Source organism: Colletotrichum tamarilloi (genome assembly GCF_030869305.1).
Source record: "Colletotrichum tamarilloi strain Tom-12 chromosome Unknown Scaffold_16.1, whole genome shotgun sequence".
NCBI lineage: Eukaryota > Fungi > Ascomycota > Sordariomycetes > Glomerellales > Glomerellaceae > Colletotrichum > Colletotrichum tamarilloi.
The window spans coordinates 449,551-467,929 of NW_026849399.1; the positions used below are offsets into that span (position 1 = coordinate 449,551).

At 54.1% G+C, this 18,379-nt stretch overlaps 8 protein-coding genes across 8 annotated transcripts; 4 read left to right on the forward strand and 4 right to left on the reverse strand.

Annotated features, from left to right (window-relative positions):
* Positions 1-880: 880 nt before the first annotated feature.
* On the forward strand, positions 881-2,688 carry CTAM01_06084 (centromere binding protein B; the record flags this gene model as incomplete). The annotated part of the gene is made up of 2 exons (XM_060522114.1): positions 881-1,419; positions 1,476-2,688. The coding sequence occupies 2 exons, from the start codon at positions 881-883 to the stop codon at positions 2,686-2,688; spliced, it is 1,752 nt and encodes a 583-aa protein (XP_060383304.1).
* Positions 2,689-2,909: 221 nt separating this feature from the next.
* On the reverse strand, positions 2,910-3,308 carry CTAM01_06085 (uncharacterized protein; the record flags this gene model as incomplete). The annotated part of the gene is made up of 1 exon (XM_060522115.1): positions 2,910-3,308. One exon carries the CDS (start codon positions 3,306-3,308, stop codon positions 2,910-2,912), a length of 399 nt encoding a protein of 132 aa, XP_060383305.1.
* An 82-nt stretch (positions 3,309-3,390) lies between these two features.
* On the forward strand, positions 3,391-3,480 carry CTAM01_06086 (uncharacterized protein; the record flags this gene model as incomplete). Its single annotated transcript, XM_060522116.1, has 1 exon — positions 3,391-3,480. One exon carries the CDS (start codon positions 3,391-3,393, stop codon positions 3,478-3,480), a length of 90 nt encoding a protein of 29 aa, XP_060383306.1.
* A 708-nt stretch (positions 3,481-4,188) lies between these two features.
* CTAM01_06087 (PXA domain-containing protein) lies at positions 4,189-7,553 on the reverse strand (the record flags this gene model as incomplete). The annotated part of the gene is made up of 3 exons (XM_060522117.1): positions 4,189-4,756; positions 6,167-6,968; positions 7,025-7,553. The coding sequence occupies 3 exons, from the start codon at positions 7,551-7,553 to the stop codon at positions 4,189-4,191; spliced, it is 1,899 nt and encodes a 632-aa protein (XP_060383307.1).
* An 890-nt stretch (positions 7,554-8,443) lies between these two features.
* On the reverse strand, positions 8,444-10,065 carry CTAM01_06088 (uncharacterized protein; the record flags this gene model as incomplete). Its single annotated transcript, XM_060522118.1, has 3 exons — positions 8,444-8,474; positions 8,530-9,187; positions 9,237-10,065. 3 exons carry the CDS (start codon positions 10,063-10,065, stop codon positions 8,444-8,446), a joined length of 1,518 nt encoding a protein of 505 aa, XP_060383308.1.
* Positions 10,066-10,405: 340 nt separating this feature from the next.
* CTAM01_06089 (pre-mRNA-splicing factor rse-1) lies at positions 10,406-14,376 on the forward strand (the record flags this gene model as incomplete). The annotated part of the gene is made up of 3 exons (XM_060522119.1): positions 10,406-10,649; positions 10,797-12,876; positions 13,062-14,376. The coding sequence occupies 3 exons, from the start codon at positions 10,406-10,408 to the stop codon at positions 14,374-14,376; spliced, it is 3,639 nt and encodes a 1,212-aa protein (XP_060383309.1).
* A 326-nt stretch (positions 14,377-14,702) lies between these two features.
* Positions 14,703-15,628, reverse strand: CTAM01_06090 (uncharacterized protein; the record flags this gene model as incomplete). The annotated part of the gene is made up of 2 exons (XM_060522120.1): positions 14,703-15,392; positions 15,464-15,628. 2 exons carry the CDS (start codon positions 15,626-15,628, stop codon positions 14,703-14,705), a joined length of 855 nt encoding a protein of 284 aa, XP_060383310.1.
* Positions 15,629-17,122: 1,494 nt separating this feature from the next.
* Positions 17,123-17,392, forward strand: CTAM01_06091 (uncharacterized protein; the record flags this gene model as incomplete). The annotated part of the gene is made up of 1 exon (XM_060522121.1): positions 17,123-17,392. A coding segment is annotated over one exon (270 nt), but the record flags the coding sequence as incomplete, so codon positions are not given.
* Between the last annotated feature and the right edge of the window lie 987 nt (positions 17,393-18,379).

Here is an 18,379-nt window from a genome sequence, read left to right on the forward strand (position 1 = left end):
CCGCTGTCTGATTCACCCCTTCTGAGTGGCCCGATCCGACTTTCCAGTCCTGTCAGGCTCGTTCGCCATCACCCTCAACTGGTCGACCGAATAGACAGACAAGCCTTCTCCCCAGGAACAGCACTCTTTCAATAGTCGATCATCCCTCAAACATCCCTCTTTCCTCCCATCCTTAGTTTATCGTTGCGAGGCGTGTCTTCGCCAGCACCCGACCAACTCGCCAAAGACCGGCACAACAACCTGAGCCCGGTTAATCCAGGTAGTTTCAACCCGTAATACGGTCAGGAAACCCTCTAGAACAGACTCTGGGTACTCGCTGGGGGTTCTTGATACGGCAGAGAACCAACTTGGCGGTTGCCGCGACAGGAAAGGGTTGTTGGTGTTGCACCCGCATTCTAAGCACGACCTCAAACTCCAACTCCAGAACCCGCACACCAGACCGGCACTTCTCGTTTAAGGAACCCACGGAGAGACATACGGCTAGCTGGCCCTCCAACTCATAGACGACGTTGCCCCCGACACCTCTCTGCAGCCTGCAACGCACTTGCATCGAGTCACCCTGAGAGGCCCAGGGCTTCTTGACCTACAAAGCAGACCGCCTGCACAGCGCGCTTTCAGGAACCAATTGGCCACCTCTGCCATGCATGGTGTCTTCCTTTCTTGAAGCCAAACCCACCAACATCTGTCGGGACCAGCAATCCCCACCCTTGGCCTGAGTGTCATCCCATCAGTCAAGGCGAAGCCTTCGGCGGAACCCCTCCTCGCAATCACCAACCTGGAACCTGGACTTTACGACAACAGGCCAGCCAGACAGTCTCGTTTTGAGTACTGCCAAGTTGGATTTTGGGGATCGAATACGCATCTTACAGTTATATAAGCAATGAACAACTCCATCGTGGGGACTGCCACCATGGACCAGGACAACCACCTCACCCAGGACGAAGACACCCATATGGGTCACAATCACACAACCTTCGGCGCCGAGAGCTGGGGAGATATGAGTCCATACGGCCATCAGAACAGCATGTCGGATTTCGGAGGTTTCACGTTCATGCCATCAGTCACCCATGGATTACCGTCTGAGTCAATCGGCAGAATGCCTCCTCCGCCAGCTCCTGTGCAGCCGATGCAGACTCATCAACAACAGTCTCATGCCCAGCTACCGATGCTCATGATCCCTTCTCAGCCAACGTGGCCCAGCATGTTGACCAACCCCAACAGCTATTCGGCACCTCCCTTGGGAATGGCACCCGTCGTTGCCCCAACCCCTTCAAGGCCTACACGGCTGACAAACGGCCCGCAGCCGCAACAGCGAAGGGTCTTGACCGACGACGACCGGAAAAAAATGTGTCAGTATGCTGCTGAGCATCCCAACGTGAAGCAGACGGATATCGGCGCCATGTTTGGCGTTGAACGAAGGTGGGTTCAAGCATGTGCATGAAGAGTGCGTTGAAGTTCTAACCTTGACATCCCAGCACCGTATCAAAGGTTCTACGCAACAAAGAGAAGTACCTGAACCCGGAGGCGGACAGAAGTCAATCTCCCGCTGGCAGGCGGCACACCAAGGGAAAGTTTCCTGACATCGATCGGGCTGTTGCGGCATGGGTCAGGAGACAGCAACAAGTCGGATTAACACCTAGCGACGATGAGATTCTCGATCAAGCAAAGCACTTTTCTCGTACCACCAACGGCGGACCTGAGGCCAGCCAGATGAAGTCCATCAACACCACTTGGTTGGAGAGGTTCAAGCAGAGGAACATTCTGGTATCAGGGAAGCTCTTGCGAAGAGCATCGGAAACGAACATCACAGACCACGCGAAACTATCTGGCTCTCCCTCTCTTGGAGCATCCGGCATCTCACCGGCATCGCCAACAGGACACCCATCTCCACTTTCGGCCGACAGAAGTGATGAGGACGCTGTTCACGGTCTCGGTTTTGTCGGATATGGTGATAGCGGCGCCTACAAACACACCAACTCGCAAAGCACTACGTCTCTCAACAGCGCGTTAACCGATGCGGGAAACTCGTCCTTCTCGGGAAGTGCGATGAGTCCCACCGCCACATTTACATTCTCCCCTGACCCCAACGCCGGCCAGTTCCTCCCCAACGATACGTCACGCCAACTGCATGGAGGGGCTGCTTCAAACTTTCAGAGACCAAGAAGCCAAACCTTTCCCACTCTCGATCTGGAGTACATGAACCAGGCCGCATCAACCGAGCCCATGACTCCCAAGTATCACCCGGCGTCTACGGCGCCTTCTTCTGCTTTGGAATCGCCGGTTCACGAAATGGCAGCACCCCACTTTGGCCTAGATACCGCCATTACTTCATCGCCGCATCTGCACCACAGCAGCAGCAACAGTAGCATGGCTGGTCGATCAGCCACGACTCCAGCCGGGTCATCTCCGACATCACCGACACAAGAGGATGCTCGAAAAGCTGCGGACACATTGCTGAGTTACATCCAAAGCACCAATGGGGGAGCCTTGTTGGACCAAACGGAGTATGTGGTGATGGTCAGGTTGACGGAGAAATTGCGCCTACAACAGCATCAGCTTGCGAAATCCGGGGTACCTCAATCCCTAGGCATTTTGGACCGGATACCTGAAGGAGACACCGAGATGGCACCGCAACACGTTCACTCAATGTCGCTAGGGGTCAAGTCCGAGCCCGTCGTAACTCAATGAACACCCGGCCTGATGCTTCGGCAAATCACTTTGCAAAGCAAAATCATATCAGCTCGCGTATAATCTCCTTTTTCGGCAAGAATATTATTCGTCATTCTTCAAGGCGTTTGTTTGTTTGTTTGCTTTGATTCTGGACTGGATTGGGAAACAGGCCATCCCGCGCATGGCATGCGTGGGCATCTACAACAGGACGACGACCTTCATTTTGGTCTCACCAATCTCTAGACCCGACGAGAGTTCTGCAAAGAGCACATCCCCCTCGCCGGGACCGGATTTCCGATTTTTGGGAAAACTAAAGCCCACTTCACAATGGCGATACCTATCATGGGGAATATGACACCCCAGGAATACACGGTCAATGTCTCACGACAGCCCCGAGGCTTTTCTCGATTGGATCTTGAGGCTTCAGACTTCGCGACAATAATCTCGGGCGCCTGTGTCTTCCCACCACCGGTCCACAGTCTCACGACAGTTGGAAATATGGGCAAGTAATTATAACTTATCAATACAGGACCGGGGTGGACACTGGCCAGAGACAACGGCGCGGAGACATTTTCTCTATTACCTTGAAACAACAGCATCACTATTATCCATCCCATTCGAAACTTCAGTCGAGACATCCATATACCCCATTCTTATCGACGCTCACGCTCCCCTCGAGGGAAGACCATTCCGCTCACGCGAAACACCGCAAAATTCTCCATGCGCCACATCGATTCAAGCCTGGTTTTCGATAGTCATCTTTTTCTTACTCTCTCTCTTTTTCTGGTCCATATCTGTCTCTCTCCATAGTTTCCCCGAGCACGAAATTCGCAACCATTTCACCATTTTGATACTGTATTATCCTAGCCTTCTCTTATACACTCTCTGCATCTGTGAGGCGACAAGGATAGGAAGTAAGGAGAGGATTCCGGTTGGTTGGGAGGTGGCCGGTCAGCCAGGCACGGTATCTACAAGGGGCGGGTGTCACGGAAAGGGGCAAAGGCTTTTTGAGCCGGGCACGGGTTATCATAATTGATCAACGGGCTAGGAACGAAGAAAGGCGAGAGGTCGAGAAGGCACACACAAGACAGAGGGATGCTCAAGGAACGTTAAGGGGAAAAGGCACGATGCGACACGTACGCAAAGACTCATCATCTAGCCCCGGCCAAAGAGTCTGCGTGGGAAAAAAAAAACGAAAAAAAGGGTGGCCCCTTTTGCATTTGATTTCCTAGGGATATGCCCCTTTTTTTCCTTCTTCATTCTCTCCCTCTTGCCCCCCCTCTCGACCAGTTTGCGAATATACGAACATCACAAAACCATTTTCTCTTGCCTTTCACGATCAAAAGTGCGTTTGTGACTGGCCCCGACCATGTGTCATGTTCTGAGGTTCCGATGAGGAACATTATCTAAGAAGGAATGCACTGCTTCATCATGCGGAATTACAAAATGCGTTTTTCAGACTAACAAGGGTATCTAAAACAGGCAGAAAGGCATAGAAACTCATTCATAATTTATCCGTCACAGACTCAGACGCTCCTCCCAGAGTTCAACGACGCCCTTCTCCACCAGCTCCGGCATCAGTCTCACCAGAATCAGCTCCAGGATGCTGTACACCAAGTGCTTATTGCAGTATTCGTCTGAGAAGATATCGAGTATGCTCTCTTCGATCTCGGCCAGCATTCGCTGCTGATCCTCGTCCTCATTCTCTTTACTTTCATTACCTAAATCATTAGTTCTGTTCCCGTTAGTGGCATCACCCCTGCCAGGAACATCGGCCTCGCTCTCGCTCATGGGCAAAGGAGCAGCATCATCAGCAGCACCAGGCCTTGACTCCGGTCCGGACCGCCACCGGAAGCCAAGGCCTCGCCCGCCTAGATACAGGCCAGCCAACCAGGGCGGGATGCTGGCTAGCATGGCGCTAGCGCACCTGCGGCGTAAGGAACGCAGCTCCTCGTCGGAAGAGGGGGCCACCAAGGTCGAGACGCCGGGGGCGTTGTTGGGGAAGAGAGCGGCGCGGATGGAGCGGAGAATGGTTGGCAGTAATGCGGCGTCGAGAAGACGTTGGTGAATGGTGTGCGAAATGAGCCTGTATTTCGACGCGGCAAGCGCTCCATGTCAGCTTCTTCCCGGGTATGCTTCCGACTCGGACAGTCGCGACGGTCAAGTGTGTGGGGGGTTGCAGGGGCTTTTGTGTGAACCGACAAAGGGAAGCAACGATCTGCGGGAGGGGAAGTGAGAGAAGGAGGGATGTCAGGAAAGGAATGGAGACGGCTAGGTCAAGGTGACACGAGGTTGAGAGCAGGGGTAGCTGAGCGCCCCCCCCCCCCCGATGACGAGATTGCGACGGATGTTGTTGTCTTTGGTTGTTGAGATGGCTCAATGGCTTCCTGGATTGACGAGCAGGTGTATCTGGATTTTGAGGCCCTTTGCTGGCGATGGGGACAGTCTAGAAGGCTCTGATTTGGTCCTGTAGTCGAAGGCGCGTGGATGATATTGGTCTTAATGTCGAGATGTGTTCCTTCCATTGCGGTGAGGTGTATGTGAGCACATGGCAATGCGCAGAGACCCGGAAATGCCAGCCGGGATACAGCTAAGCTCCCAAGCTTGAGTCCGCCCAGCTTCGCATCGGTCCATGGAGGGCAGGCAATTAGGCGCTGAGCGGGGACCGGCAAGCTGCTAGCCCGTTTTTCGGGACGGATCGAGTGACTGCCCATGGCCTGGACCGTTCCGGCCTGATTATACGCATCGGCTGGCGGTCAGGGACGGAAGCTTGCGATCAGCCCAAACATGACCAGATGGTGAAAGAGGCCGCGCAGGTAGGATTTGCGTCCCGATATGCGAGGCCGCTTTCACCACCGACTTCGCAGCGGGGCGTCAGGAGGCGAGCAGGACTGATAGCTTTCCGTAGGTGACCAAGCGTCGTATTTTCGTAGGCGTGCGCTGGGCAAAGAAGATGACGGTGATGAAAATGAACCCCTGCAAAATGATGCTCGCTGTTGGACTTGGGCGCGTAAATGAGGCTTGCTGGTGGATGGAAGCGCAGCCCCGCGAGGGCCCATCGAGCAATCGGAGGCGAGCAAAGTTGACGCCTGCTGCGATTGGTCGGAAGCCACGAGGTCCTTGGGATGCAACCGCATGTTTTGAGGATTCGGGGGGACGAGGTCAAGTCAGGGTTGGGTCGCAGAATGGGCCAGGTGTGAATGTCACACAGCATATTTCGGCTTTTTCGCGCAGTCCTGCAAGAGACTCGACCCCCATCGCTGCGTGCACCCCAAGGTGTGTGTCGCCATAGCCCGTATCAACTCATTCACAAATCCATCCCCAGTGCAGCCAACTAGGCTGTCGTGGGAAAAGCCATCCCGTCTCACTCACTCGCCTGACGGGGCGCTGCTGATTGCTCACTGGAGCTGGTTAAGATCCAGTGACCTGAACCTCATGCGGTGTGACGTGAGATTGCTAGAGAAGGGGAGGGAGAAACAAAGTGATGGTTGCCTACCTGTCCATGGCTCCATTGAGACCAGCAATACGTCCTGGGCCGCTCATTGCCCCGAGCTGGAAAAGTGACATGATTCCACTCAACCAAGGCATGCGAGAGTCCATTTCGATCAAATCTGCTACGCAACTCCACAGCTTGAAGGCAGCAATGGGTGTTTTGACAGGCTGCCCTTCGTTCGAGCTAGCTGGAGGATTCAACGTCTTCGAATGCGATATTTGACCAGTCGCTTGGTCCTTTTCATTCAGCTCGCCGTCTAACCTTGGTGGCAGGGATGAAGACATTGCGAGAGTGATGACGAGGAAGCGGACAGTCGAGAAAGCGAGAAATGACCATTGTACGAGCGACCAGAACGCGCCCTGAATGGACCAACTGCGGCGAACAGGCCTGGGGAGGGCGGATGTTGACCCGGCCTGCAACGCCTCCGCCACTCCCTCTTCGATAGGCTCTGATGCTTTCCTGTCGAGAACTCTGGTGAGGATGATAAATATTTCGTAAATGAGCCATGGTTGCGAAAGACGATTGGCGAGGACGTTGCCAATGATGAGCTCGGAAAAGATTTGGCCAACCAGAGAGGTCAAGCAATCGTTTTCGAGGTCTTCGGTCGGTAGGAGAACAGCCAGGACGCCCTGTACCAACAGCTGACGATAAAGCGTCTCGTTCTCTTGCTGTCTCGCAACAGACGAGGGGTCTTCGGGGCGAGGTATGGGCGTCAAAGGAGCCAAAGGGCATAGTGAATGATAGATTTCTCGTGGGTCTATTTCAGTTGGTGGTCGAGACACCGGATCATGCGCCGCGCGGTAGGCTATCGAGTGGACGTTAGTGAAAGACTGGCCTAATAATTTGCATGTCTTGACTCACCGAGGATATGTCTATCCAGTAAATCGGGAAGCTCGTCAAACAAAAGGCTCTCGAGGTCGACTTCTCGCAATCTCTGCTCCAGGGCCCTTGTACAATGGGCGATTATTTGGACGACTTCGTCTACAAAAGTGTCATCGGGTGTGATTTTGCTGTACCACACTTGTACGTATTCCCTCAGAATCACAGATATGAGTGCGTATAGCTGAAGATCGACATCGTTTCGGCTGGTCAGGGGTGGCAGTAGTTCCTCGATCGGGGACGGTGTTGCCCTCCCCCTTTCGGCGAGGTGCTTGGAGCACAGGACACGGCGGATGAAGGCGGCGGTTGCTTTGTCGGAGAGATAGTCTGTAGGAGTAGGTCGAGCAGATCGGCGAGCGGAAGGATTGGTCTGTAGCGGAGGGCGGGTTCGTTCGGCGCCGGGGGTGGCCAGAGGTGTAGGAGCGGCCGCGGCCGGATCGTTCAAGAAGCTGACGGTCGCGGGGGCTTTCGGTCGCGGCGTCGGAGCGCGAGGGGTAGCGACAGCTGCCATGGCCGTCTATGGTTGGCGCGACCACACTATCATGGTACGAAGCTTCGAAGTCTGTCGCGTGTAAGCCTTTGACGGTGGCAGTCAAAAGTCGCGAGAGTGAGCTGTCGTCAAGTTTGACTTGCAGCCAGCAAGATTTCGGACGACGCTGATCTGTGAGGTGGTCGAGTGACAGCAGGCGGAAACTGGGGACCTGCCCCCCGGTACTGGTCGGTTACAAGGAAGGGCTTGTCTCCCGTTGCAGGTGCGTTTAGCGGCTCAATGGCCGTGGCCCTGTGCTCTGCAGGCCGCTAGGACCGCCAGGGCGGGCGCCTTACATAAGGTACCTTGCCTTAAGTCCCTTCCATTCCATTAAGGAGGCACCTGCCGGAGTGGCCCGCATCTGCAGAGGACAACCCGGCACTTGCCCCGGCCACCGGACCCGACCTGCCGGAACATTTGACAACGCATGCGCTTGTCTTGCCTTGCTAATGCGAGTTAGCCTACCTACCTTGTCTTTGGTGCAAGGTTGGCGCAACAGAAAACGTCGAGAATCGCCCCATCTTAGCACAGCTCAGTAGCATGACTGAACTACGCACATGTTCAAGTCGAATCCCGAGCAGCGTTATACTTAACCGTAGCTGCCCTTCACTCTGTGATCTTCGTGCGTCATGATCCTCGCAGTATCTTCGGTACAGATCATACAATTCTTGGATCGGACAGTCAGTCATGAAGAGGAGGTAGGACACATTTTACAGCAAAATTGATTACAGAGTCGACTTGGTCTTGATTTTTCTCCCCCCTTTCGTGTTATACAATGCACATGCCGGTGAGTATGATACACTTATTTACAGAACCTCTATAAGTGGTCCAACTTCATTCCCATTTTGATTCATCAGCAATATGATGAGCGTCTACTCGTCATCCTTCTTAGTCGTCTCATACCTAGGCATTCCTTGTTAGCGACCGACCACATCAATGGCGACTGTGCATTGCATACCTCTTTCCACGGAACGCCCACACTCCCCAATTTCCACAGCTGACGTCCTGGGGATCCAGGTCATTCAGATCCCACCTCAAGCTGCGGAAAAGGTTTTCGCCAGGCTCCAACAGAACATCAAACTCGCCAGCAGCGGTCTTTCTGACCCATTCGATATCTCTCTCCATATCAAACTGGGTGTAACCTGTAGCAATGATCGGGACCTTGGTCTCCAGAAGCATAGGAAGCGTCTCGGTCCACTCGTGGCTGCTTGCGGGATGGCCCAAACCAGGATGGAAGAGGCAGAAGCAGTCAAAGTACGGGTCGTAAGGCGCAAAGTATCCGGTCTTATGGATGGTGTGGTAGTAGTCCACGATGGTGCTGATCTTCATCTTGTGCGATATCCGGTCCTCGATTACCATACCAAATGGGTTCTCGGGCGTCCGCTGCGGCAGAGGGAATTCATCGTCTCGGTTAGCCATGCTTTCGGGGCCAATGAAGATCAGATGAATCTTGCTCTCTGGGAAGAGATGAGCAAGCTGGAGCCAGACGTTTCTGGGCAGGGATGATTCGGCACGCGCTCCCAAGCAGAAGACTCTCACGGGAGGTGCCTCAGGACGAAGTTCCTTCATGGTAGTACCCTTCCCGGAAAGAGGAGGATGAAGAGTATACCGCAAAGCTGCCTTCTTGTCAGCTCATCGCACTCGTGAATTATGCAACTAACTCACCACTCAAACTCTTCAAACCCTCGCTCGTCAACCTCTCCCCCTGCTTGACGCTGTAAGGGCTCAACTCATGCAGAACACTGCCAATTGTGATGGGGTATGTGAGCATCTTCGTGACCTGTCGCATGCTGCGCTCATCATTGATAGCCTCGAACTCGCGGCTGTACATGAAGGTGTCCCAGTTGGTCATGTTGACGACCGCCTCGGGCATCTGATCATCTGCCATAACGAACTCCGGGAAGGTCCGGCCAGATCGTAGGTCATGGTCATCCTCGTTGATCTCCCTCAAAGTATCGCAGATCTCGAGGTGAGCCTCGTAATCGTCCATCCAGTGCTCCTTGCTACAGGAGACGGGAATTCCACAATCAGGACACTCGAAATCGACATGCGCCGGCGCCAGCTGACCCGTTTGCGATTGCTTCTCCTCGCCATGGGGTGCGACAGTCGGAACCCTTGTCGCGCGATGATCGGGGTGAGAACAGTAGGCATGTTGGCGCATGAAAGCCGCACGTCGTCGAATCTCCGGGATGGGTGAATTCGTGAAAGAGTGGAACAGGTCGTCTGATCGGAGCTTGGGGGTCGACGATTCGTTGGCAGAGGGCTTTACAGCAGCCGCCTCGCTCGAGGCTTTCGGGGACGAAGAGAATTGTCTTGTGGGCACATTGTTGGCCTTCGATCTCCTAGAAACGGTGGAATGGAGGCTTCGGGTCGAGTGGGCTGATGCGATGCGAGGGGTGATTCTAGGGACTCCGTTGGCAATCAATTGCCTTCTCAATGCTGCAGAGCATTGCCCGCAAGCGCTTGACGCTGCTCTTCTGAAAGCCGGCTCCATAACGCCCGATGGTATACGTAAGTCCAGTAAGTCCAGTTGCAGCCTGCGTTGACACCAAGAATACTCCCTCTCTCACAAGCTTCCAGAGAGCTCTGTATCGACGACGGGGCCGACCCGAAATTTCGGGGGGCTCGGATCAACAAGATGCCGACGCCGCGGGTCTCCACCACGCAGGTCTCAGGCGCCAAGTGGGAACCTGGAGCTTCTGAAATTTCGTGCTGGAGCTTTCCAGCCTCCCAACCCACCATCGCTCCAAAAACACCATCGCGTCTTCTGCATCGCCCATCCATTCGAGCTCTAATTTTGAGGCCGCGCAGGCTATCTGCGCTCACCTGCAAACATGGCGACGACCTCGAACATGTTTCTTTACTCCCTGACCCTTCAATCGCCTACCAATGTCACACAGGCGGTGCTGGGTCAGTTTTCTGGCACCAAGGAGCAGAACATTGTGACAGCATCGGGGTCGCGATTGACTTTGCTTCGCCCGGATCCGTCACAGGGGAAGGTCATTACGCTCCTCTCGCACGATATTTTCGGCATCATCAGGTCTATGGCCGCCTTCCGCTTGGCTGGAAGCAACAAAGGTATGTCTCGTGTCCCACATTCCATTTTAAGCTTCACTTAGTGATTTGAGAAGCTTGCCGGTCGCGACAGGTGTCAATGCAGTCAATGTCGCTCGACCTCGGATGTGAGACTTGATTGCCAAAGGACTTTGCTGACCTTGCGTCAAGACTATCTCATCCTTGCGACTGACTCTGGAAGGATCACAATCGTCGAGTACATTCCAGCGCAGAATCGGTTTCAGCGTCTGCATCTGGAGACTTTTGGCAAGTCTGGGGTACGACGAGTTATACCTGGAGAATATCTTGCATGCGATCCGAAAGGCAGAGCGTGTATGATCGCGTCAGTCGAGAAGAATAAGCTCGTATACGTCCTCAACCGCAATTCGCAGGCCGAGCTCACGATCTCTTCGCCTCTCGAGGCACACAAGCCCGGAGTCCTGGTGCTATGCATGGTCGCGTTGGACGTCGGCTATGCCAACCCAGTCTTTGCTGCGCTCGAGATCGAATACACTGAGGCAGACCAAGATCCTACAGGAGAGGCAGCTCGGGAAGCAGAGACTCAGCTGGTGTACTATGAGTTGGACTTGGGATTGAACCACGTCGTCCGGAAATGGTCCGAACCCGTCGATCCCACGGCTTCGCTGCTGTTCCAAGTCCCAGGTGGTCAAGATGGCCCCAGTGGAGTCTTGGTTTGTGGAGAGGAAAACATCACATACAGGCACTCCAACCAGGAAGCCTTCCGTGTGCCCATTCCGCGCCGAAGAGGTGCAACGGAAGACCCGTCCAGGAAGCGGCACGTGGTGTCTGGCGTCATGCACAAACTGAAAGGTAGTGCCGGCGCCTTTTTCTTCCTCTTGCAGACTGAAGATGGGGACCTTTTCAAGGCGACCCTCGATATGGTTGAGGATGCAGATGGCAATCCCACCGGCGAAGTGAAGCGGCTTAAGATCAAGTACTTCGACACGGTGCCGGTATCATCTAGCCTCTGCATTCTCAAGAGCGGTTTCCTCTACGCTGCCAGCCAATTTGGCAACCACCAATTCTACCAGTTCGAGAAGCTCGGAGACGACGACGAGGAACTGGAATTCTCAAGCGACAACTTCCCAACAGACCCTAGGGCTGGTTACGAAGCGGTCTACTTCCACCCCAGACCGCTGGAGAATCTTGCTTCAGTCGAGAGCATTGACTCCATGAACCCCCTTCTCGACTGTAAGGTGGCCAACCTGACTGGTGAGGATGCGCCACAAATCTACACAGCCTGCGGCAACGGTGCCCGTAGCACATTCAGGATGTTGAAGCATGGCTTGGAAGTCAACGAGATTGTGGCGTCCGAACTGCCCGGCATCCCTTCGGCGGTTTGGACTCTCAAGCTGAGCCGCGGCGATCAATACGATGCGTATATTGTGCTATCTTTCACCAACGGAACTCTGGTTTTGAGTATCGGTGAAACGGTAGAGGAGGTCAGTGATTCCGGTTTCCTGACATCTGTGCCGACTTTGGCAGCACAGTTATTGGGCGAAGACGGCCTCATTCAGGTCCATCCCAAAGGCATTCGTCACATCCGACATGGCCAAGTCAACGAATGGGCCGCACCGCAGCACAGATCCATTGTCGCGGCAACCACCAACGAGCATCAGGTAGCAGTGGCACTCAGCTCGGGTGAGATTGTCTATTTCGAAATGGATGGTGATGGATCCCTTGCCGAGTACGATGAGAAGAAGGAAATGTTCGGAACTGTCACATGTCTGAGCTTGGGTGAAATCCCCGAAGGACGCCTGCGAAGTTCGTTCCTGGCTGTGGGCTGTGATGACAGCACTGTACGTGTCCTGTCGTTAGACCCCGAGTCGACGCTGGAGAGCAAGTCAGTCCAAGCCTTGACTGCTCCTCCATCATCCCTTGCAATCATTGCCATGGATGACTCCTCGTCCGGAGGCTCAACACTCTACCTCCACATCGGCCTTCACTCTGGTGTCTACCTCCGTACAGTGTTGGACGAAATCACTGGAGAGCTTACGGATACGAGGCAGAAGTTCCTCGGTCCCAAGCCGGTGCGGCTTTTCCAAGCTACTGTTCAAGGACGGACCTGCGTGATAGGGTTGAGCTCCCGTCCGTGGCTTGGCTATTCTGATCCCATCACTCGAGGCTTCCTGGTGACGCCACTGAACTACGTTGACCTCGAATGGGTCTGGAATTTCAGCAGCGAGCAGTGCGAAGAAGGTGTCGTTGGCATTCAGGGCCAATCATTAAGGTAAGCAAGCATCATGAGTTTCTTAGCTCGTTTCCTTTACATGACATGATGAGAAATTTGGGATCCTATGCCAAAGCGCCATGAGGTCTTACGCAACATACCAATTGTTCCTACTGAGTCATTCTTCAGCCTTGTTATTTTCTGCATGCAAATTCTTTTGATCAATAACTGACGCAGAGGATTAGAATCTTTGCCATTGAGAACCTAGGAGACACCATTACACAAAAGTCGATACCCCTCACCTACACTCCGCGACGTCTACTCAAGCATCCTGAACACCCCATGTTTTACACGGTCGAGGCAGACAACAACACGCTGCCACCTGACCTACGGGCCAAGCTCATCGCAGAACCTGGTGTCGTCAATGGCGATGCTGTGGTGCTCCCGCCTGACGAATTCGGGTACCCTAAGGGCAAAGGCCGCTGGGCTTCTTGCATCAGCGTCATCGATCCCTTATCAGAGGATCAGCGAGTTCTGCAGACTGTTGACCTTGACAACAACGAAGCAGCTGTCAGCGCTGCGATCGTGTCGTTTGCCAGCCAGGACAACGAAAGCTTCCTGATTGTTGGCACCGGTAAGGACATGGTTGTCAACCCTCGCCAGTTCTCTGAAGGCTACATCCACGTCTACCGCTTCAGCGAGGATGGCCACGAGCTAGAGTTCATTCACAAAACAAAGGTTGAAGAGCCTCCGTCAGCGCTCCTTGGCTTCCAAGGCAGACTACTCGCGGGCGTTGGCAAGACCTTGAGGATTTATGACCTCGGCCTGAGACAGATGCTCAGAAAGGCCCAAGCCGACGTAGCTCCGCAGTTGATTGTGTCTCTGAGCACGCAAGGAAGCCGTATCGTCGTCGGTGACGTCCAGCATGGCATCACATACGTCGTCTACAAGGCGACGACTAACAAGCTCATTCCCTTTGTCGACGACACCATCTCCAGGTGGGTTACGTGCACCGCAATGGTGGACTACGAATCGGTTGTTGGAGGCGACAAGTTTGGCAACATGTTCCTCGTCCGCTGCCCTGAGAAGGCAAGTCAAGAAGCCGACGAGGAGTCAGGCGGTCTTCATCTCCTCAACACGAGAGACTATCTCCACGGCACACCACACCGTCTGAACCTCCTAGGCCACTCCTACACTCAAGATGTTCCTACCAGCATCACCAAAACAAGCTTGGTCGTCGGTGGCCAGGACATTCTACTCTGGAGCGGTATCAACGGTACTATCGGCGTCTTCATTCCATTCGTGACCCGCGAGGACGTGGACTTCTTCCAGAATCTCGAGCAGCACATGCGTACCGAGGACGCGCCGCTCGCCGGAAGGGATCACCTCATGTACCGTGGTTACTACGTCCCCGTCAAGGGCGTCATTGATGGTGATTTATGTGAGAGGTACACCCTTCTGCCTAGCGAAAAGAAGCAGATGATTGCCGGTGAACTTGACCGCTCAGTGAGAGAGATTGAGAGGAAGATTTCAGACATTCGAACAAGATCTGCCTTCTAAGGGCTTCCTTGGCCGGGAGGGGTTTTTGTTTTTTTCTATTTGCGGACACATTCACCGATCGAGTACATCTCGCATAGGAGGTATCGGGATATGTCACGTGTATTGTGTACAAAGCGTTACAACGGTATATGGTAGCGGCGTTTTCATACAGGCCAAACAGAGCCATACAGATGGTTGAGGACATGATGACGACGCAATGAAGAAGAGCTCTAATAATACCAAAAGTGCCCAAACGCCCGTTCCCAATTTCCGTTTCGCAACCAGTGAACCTACGTGGGCAAACAAATCGAGTTCCCACTCATCCGACTCCGTACATCCAACCCCTGTTACGCAGATCCCCTCCAAAACGGGCCCCGATTCCGCGGTGCAGCTTTGGACTTGTTCTTCCCCCTGCTGCCGCCGCCGCCGTCCTGGACGGGATGACTCTTCTCCCACGCCTCGTCGTCGGCGTACGCCTCCATGGCGGCGGCGAGGTCGTAGCCGACCTGCTCGAGGTACAGGACGGCGACGTCGTAGTCGGAGACTTTGCAGCCCGTCATGAAGCGGCGGATGCGGCTCTTGCGCAGCTCCTCTTCCTCGCCCTCGACGGGTCGCGGGGAGAGGCTGACGCCGGCGGCGTAGTAGGCGCCCGGGACGAGAACGGTGCGGCGGCCGTGGAGAAGATGGTCGCTGGTGATGTTGTTGCTGCGGCGGAGGACGGCGGCGGGGACGCCGTAGCGGAGGGAGAGGGAGGCGATTGTGTCCGTGTCGTGGTTTAGGAAGTGGAGGGTGTCTTCGGGGGGCGTGGCGGTTGAGGAGGAGGAGCCGCTGCTCTTTTCGTTGAGTTCTTCGTCGACTCCGGCGTCGGGTGAGGTGTATGTGTAGGGCGGGGGCGGGGCCGCCGGGGCGCCGGAGGAGAGGTGGTGGGTTGGCGGGACAGAGGTGTACGACGGCGGGTCTTTGAGGTTCGGGGGCAGCACTGAGGGCGCTGTGGATGTCTGGCAGTATGGGCAGTAGGATGCGAAGCGGGTGTTTTCCTGTATTACTGGTCAGCGTTCTGTTTCCAGTGGCGGGATTGGTGATATGAGCATTTGTCCAGCGGACGCACATGGATACAGTTCCCGCAGATTACACGAGCGCAGCACTCGAGTCGCCTATCGTCCGGGAGAGGCTTCTCGGTGACAGCGCTGTACCTCGGCACGGAGCTGAGCAGCTTCGCGCAGGTGCAGCAAGCTTCGTCGGATGGATTTATGGTTGCGTCGGTGACCTTCATGATTTTTGAAGATGGACGACGGGGGTTTACGATTATTTCGCTTCTTCGTCTACCTTGAGTATTCCCAACAAGACGGTCAGGAAAGCCTGCATGACGCGTTTCCTGCGAATTCAAGGAGGTGTCGACGGGCCGGGAAGTTGCGTGAACCTTAGTCCGCAACGATGAGCCGTTGAACGGCCTGGTGTCACGGGCTCTCTCCCCCCGCTGTCTTGCCACCCCCACTACTCCGCACCGCCACCGCGGCCGAGTCGGCCGGCGTTTCGACTGACGTCTTCCATCCGATCGGGCATTTTTGCTAAGGTAGCCACTGATAAGCGAGCACAGAGTGATCGGGTGGCTCGTACTTCGTGTAAGACGATGGTAACCCTTTCACGCTTGATCAATTCCCGAACTGATGATGGATGTGCCTGGACTACGAAATCGATTCTTTCAACGACACACTTCACTTGGTGCAATATGACCTCAGATAGAGGTGCGTATGAATATTCTGAGTCTACTTGACGCGCGGTGTAAAAAGGGGTTCAAAAAATGGCGAAAGACTTCATGATGGAAAGTATCTTGAGTAGCTAGGCAATTGACGAAAACCTTGCAACGTGTTCCCCAAGCTGACAGCATTCCAAAGGAGGGGCTTGCGGGATTGCCTCATACTTTTGCTTTCCCATCGTTCCTGTGCATCGCCTTGCGTGACTTCGACCGGCTGTCGATTGTGCTCATATCGAACCATCGGCAGCCAGCCAGCTCTCAATTCACATGTAGTCATTTCTCAGCGTGACCGAGACTAACTGAGAATATAGCATTTCGATGAAGCGTGGAAGATGATGCCTGAACGCGGAAAAGGAGAAGCATAGTGAACAAAAGAAAAGCGATCATCCATAGGGAATCGAACAAAAGGTTAGGTTGAGTGAGGCTCGACGGTTTCTGAGTTAGTACATCGACTCCCCCAGGTACCCCTCGACCACGTTCCCCTTGTGCCTCTTATGACTGGAGACGAGATGAATTGACCGAAGTACCTCGATTCCTCCCTTCCTGGAGGCAGTGGCTGAATATAAGCTGGACGGTATACGTATACTGAACACGCGGTGAACCTGACACAAGAGGAACTGATCAGGTGCTTGCAATATGAAAACATCATCATTACCTGATACGTACCAGCGAATACACAATCTCTCGATGATTCAGAACATGACTAGGTGAACGTGATACAACCAATTGCGCTCACGTTTTGCTCCGGTTCATGAACTGTGAGAAGCCCCCCAATATCTCAGCTCACCGGGAGCTTGCCCCCTATCATGAGAATAACGAGCGACCCGCCTTCGCTCGAAACCGCTCATTTCGTCCAGCCCATTCTCTAGATCTAGAAGCGTATCAAACTCCCTCGCCGAAATCACTCTACAAGCCGTTGAGAAACCACGTCACAGTTACCAAGCCATACGCCTCCTTGGCCTGTCCCAAGCCAAGCCTCTATACGTACGTACGTACGTCTGAACCAACAAGTCGAATCCCACACCCGGTCCAGACCCAAGGGCCCCTCGTCAACCAAGCCAACCGCCGTTCCGAAACCCCGTCTCTGCCGCCCGGACCTCCCGGTCTCTCTTCCCCAGCGTTCCGGAATCCATTCCCCGTCTACCCTCCCTTTTGGCTCTCCATCTATACACTTATACCTCCCAAACAGGCATCTCTCTTACAAACATTGCATACGGAAAGAGCAACAAGATAAAATCACAATCTCACGCGGATACCTGGAACAAGCCCCCATCTCTATAAAGTCAAGAAAAAGTCCTACTTACGTAATTCCCGGATGCCCTCGGTGGGAACAAACTGGGCCCTTCACGGGAAACCGAACCCAACCTCCTCTCTCTCTCCGCCCCCAAATGATCCATCTCCCGCAGTCACGGTGGACCAACAGCTCAGCTTCGAACGGGTTATCATTAGGTCATGGAAACGTCCACATGCCCCCGGTCACAAAAAAACAGGACGCACAAAAGCGTAACCCACTGCGGAGTATACGGAGTAGTAGCAGGGCAGCAACAAAAATTGCAATCACTCAAATCAAACGAAACGGGGGGCGGCGCTGCCCCAGATTCTTTTCCCCGTCTTTTTAATATCAATCTCGCAAAGGTTCCAGACGGGGGGGCCAGCAGTCACACACGGCTGTTCCCATGCGTACACATTCCAGTAGACCCGCCCTTGCAAGGTAAGGCAGACAGGCGGGCAGGTTCCATGTCAGCGAGTGCCGAACTCAAAGCAATCACTTGTCCAAACAACCTCTCATACCCTCGGGGTCACAACATATGTTCTTACCAGCCCAGAATCTCGTATATGTCACTTCCAAGTCGGCTCACCGATCGGAATCCAAGGAAAACGCAAAGATTGTAGCTTTACCGCAAGAAAAATATAAGTCCCAAAAGCCTTGGAGATGGGGAAAAAAAGAAATTCACATGATTTCAAACCCTCTTACATTCTATGACCAAGAGGAATCCAGGAACACGCAGCTCGGACCAAGGAACACCTCCCCCCCCCCCCCCCCCCCCTTGGCCTCTCCCTCCCCTCATCCGGGCTCGTCCCCTTTCGATCCGAGTGAGAGCTCATCGTGACTCGTAATACTGAAGGAAACGACACACACCCAGAAAAACTTTGGTAAACCTGAAGCTCCCCAATCCCAAGGCTTTCTTGATACGCACATATCCCGTATGGTAACACCACGTGTCTTCATTCTCGAACCCACCAGGATAGAAGGCCCTTGGCCATTAC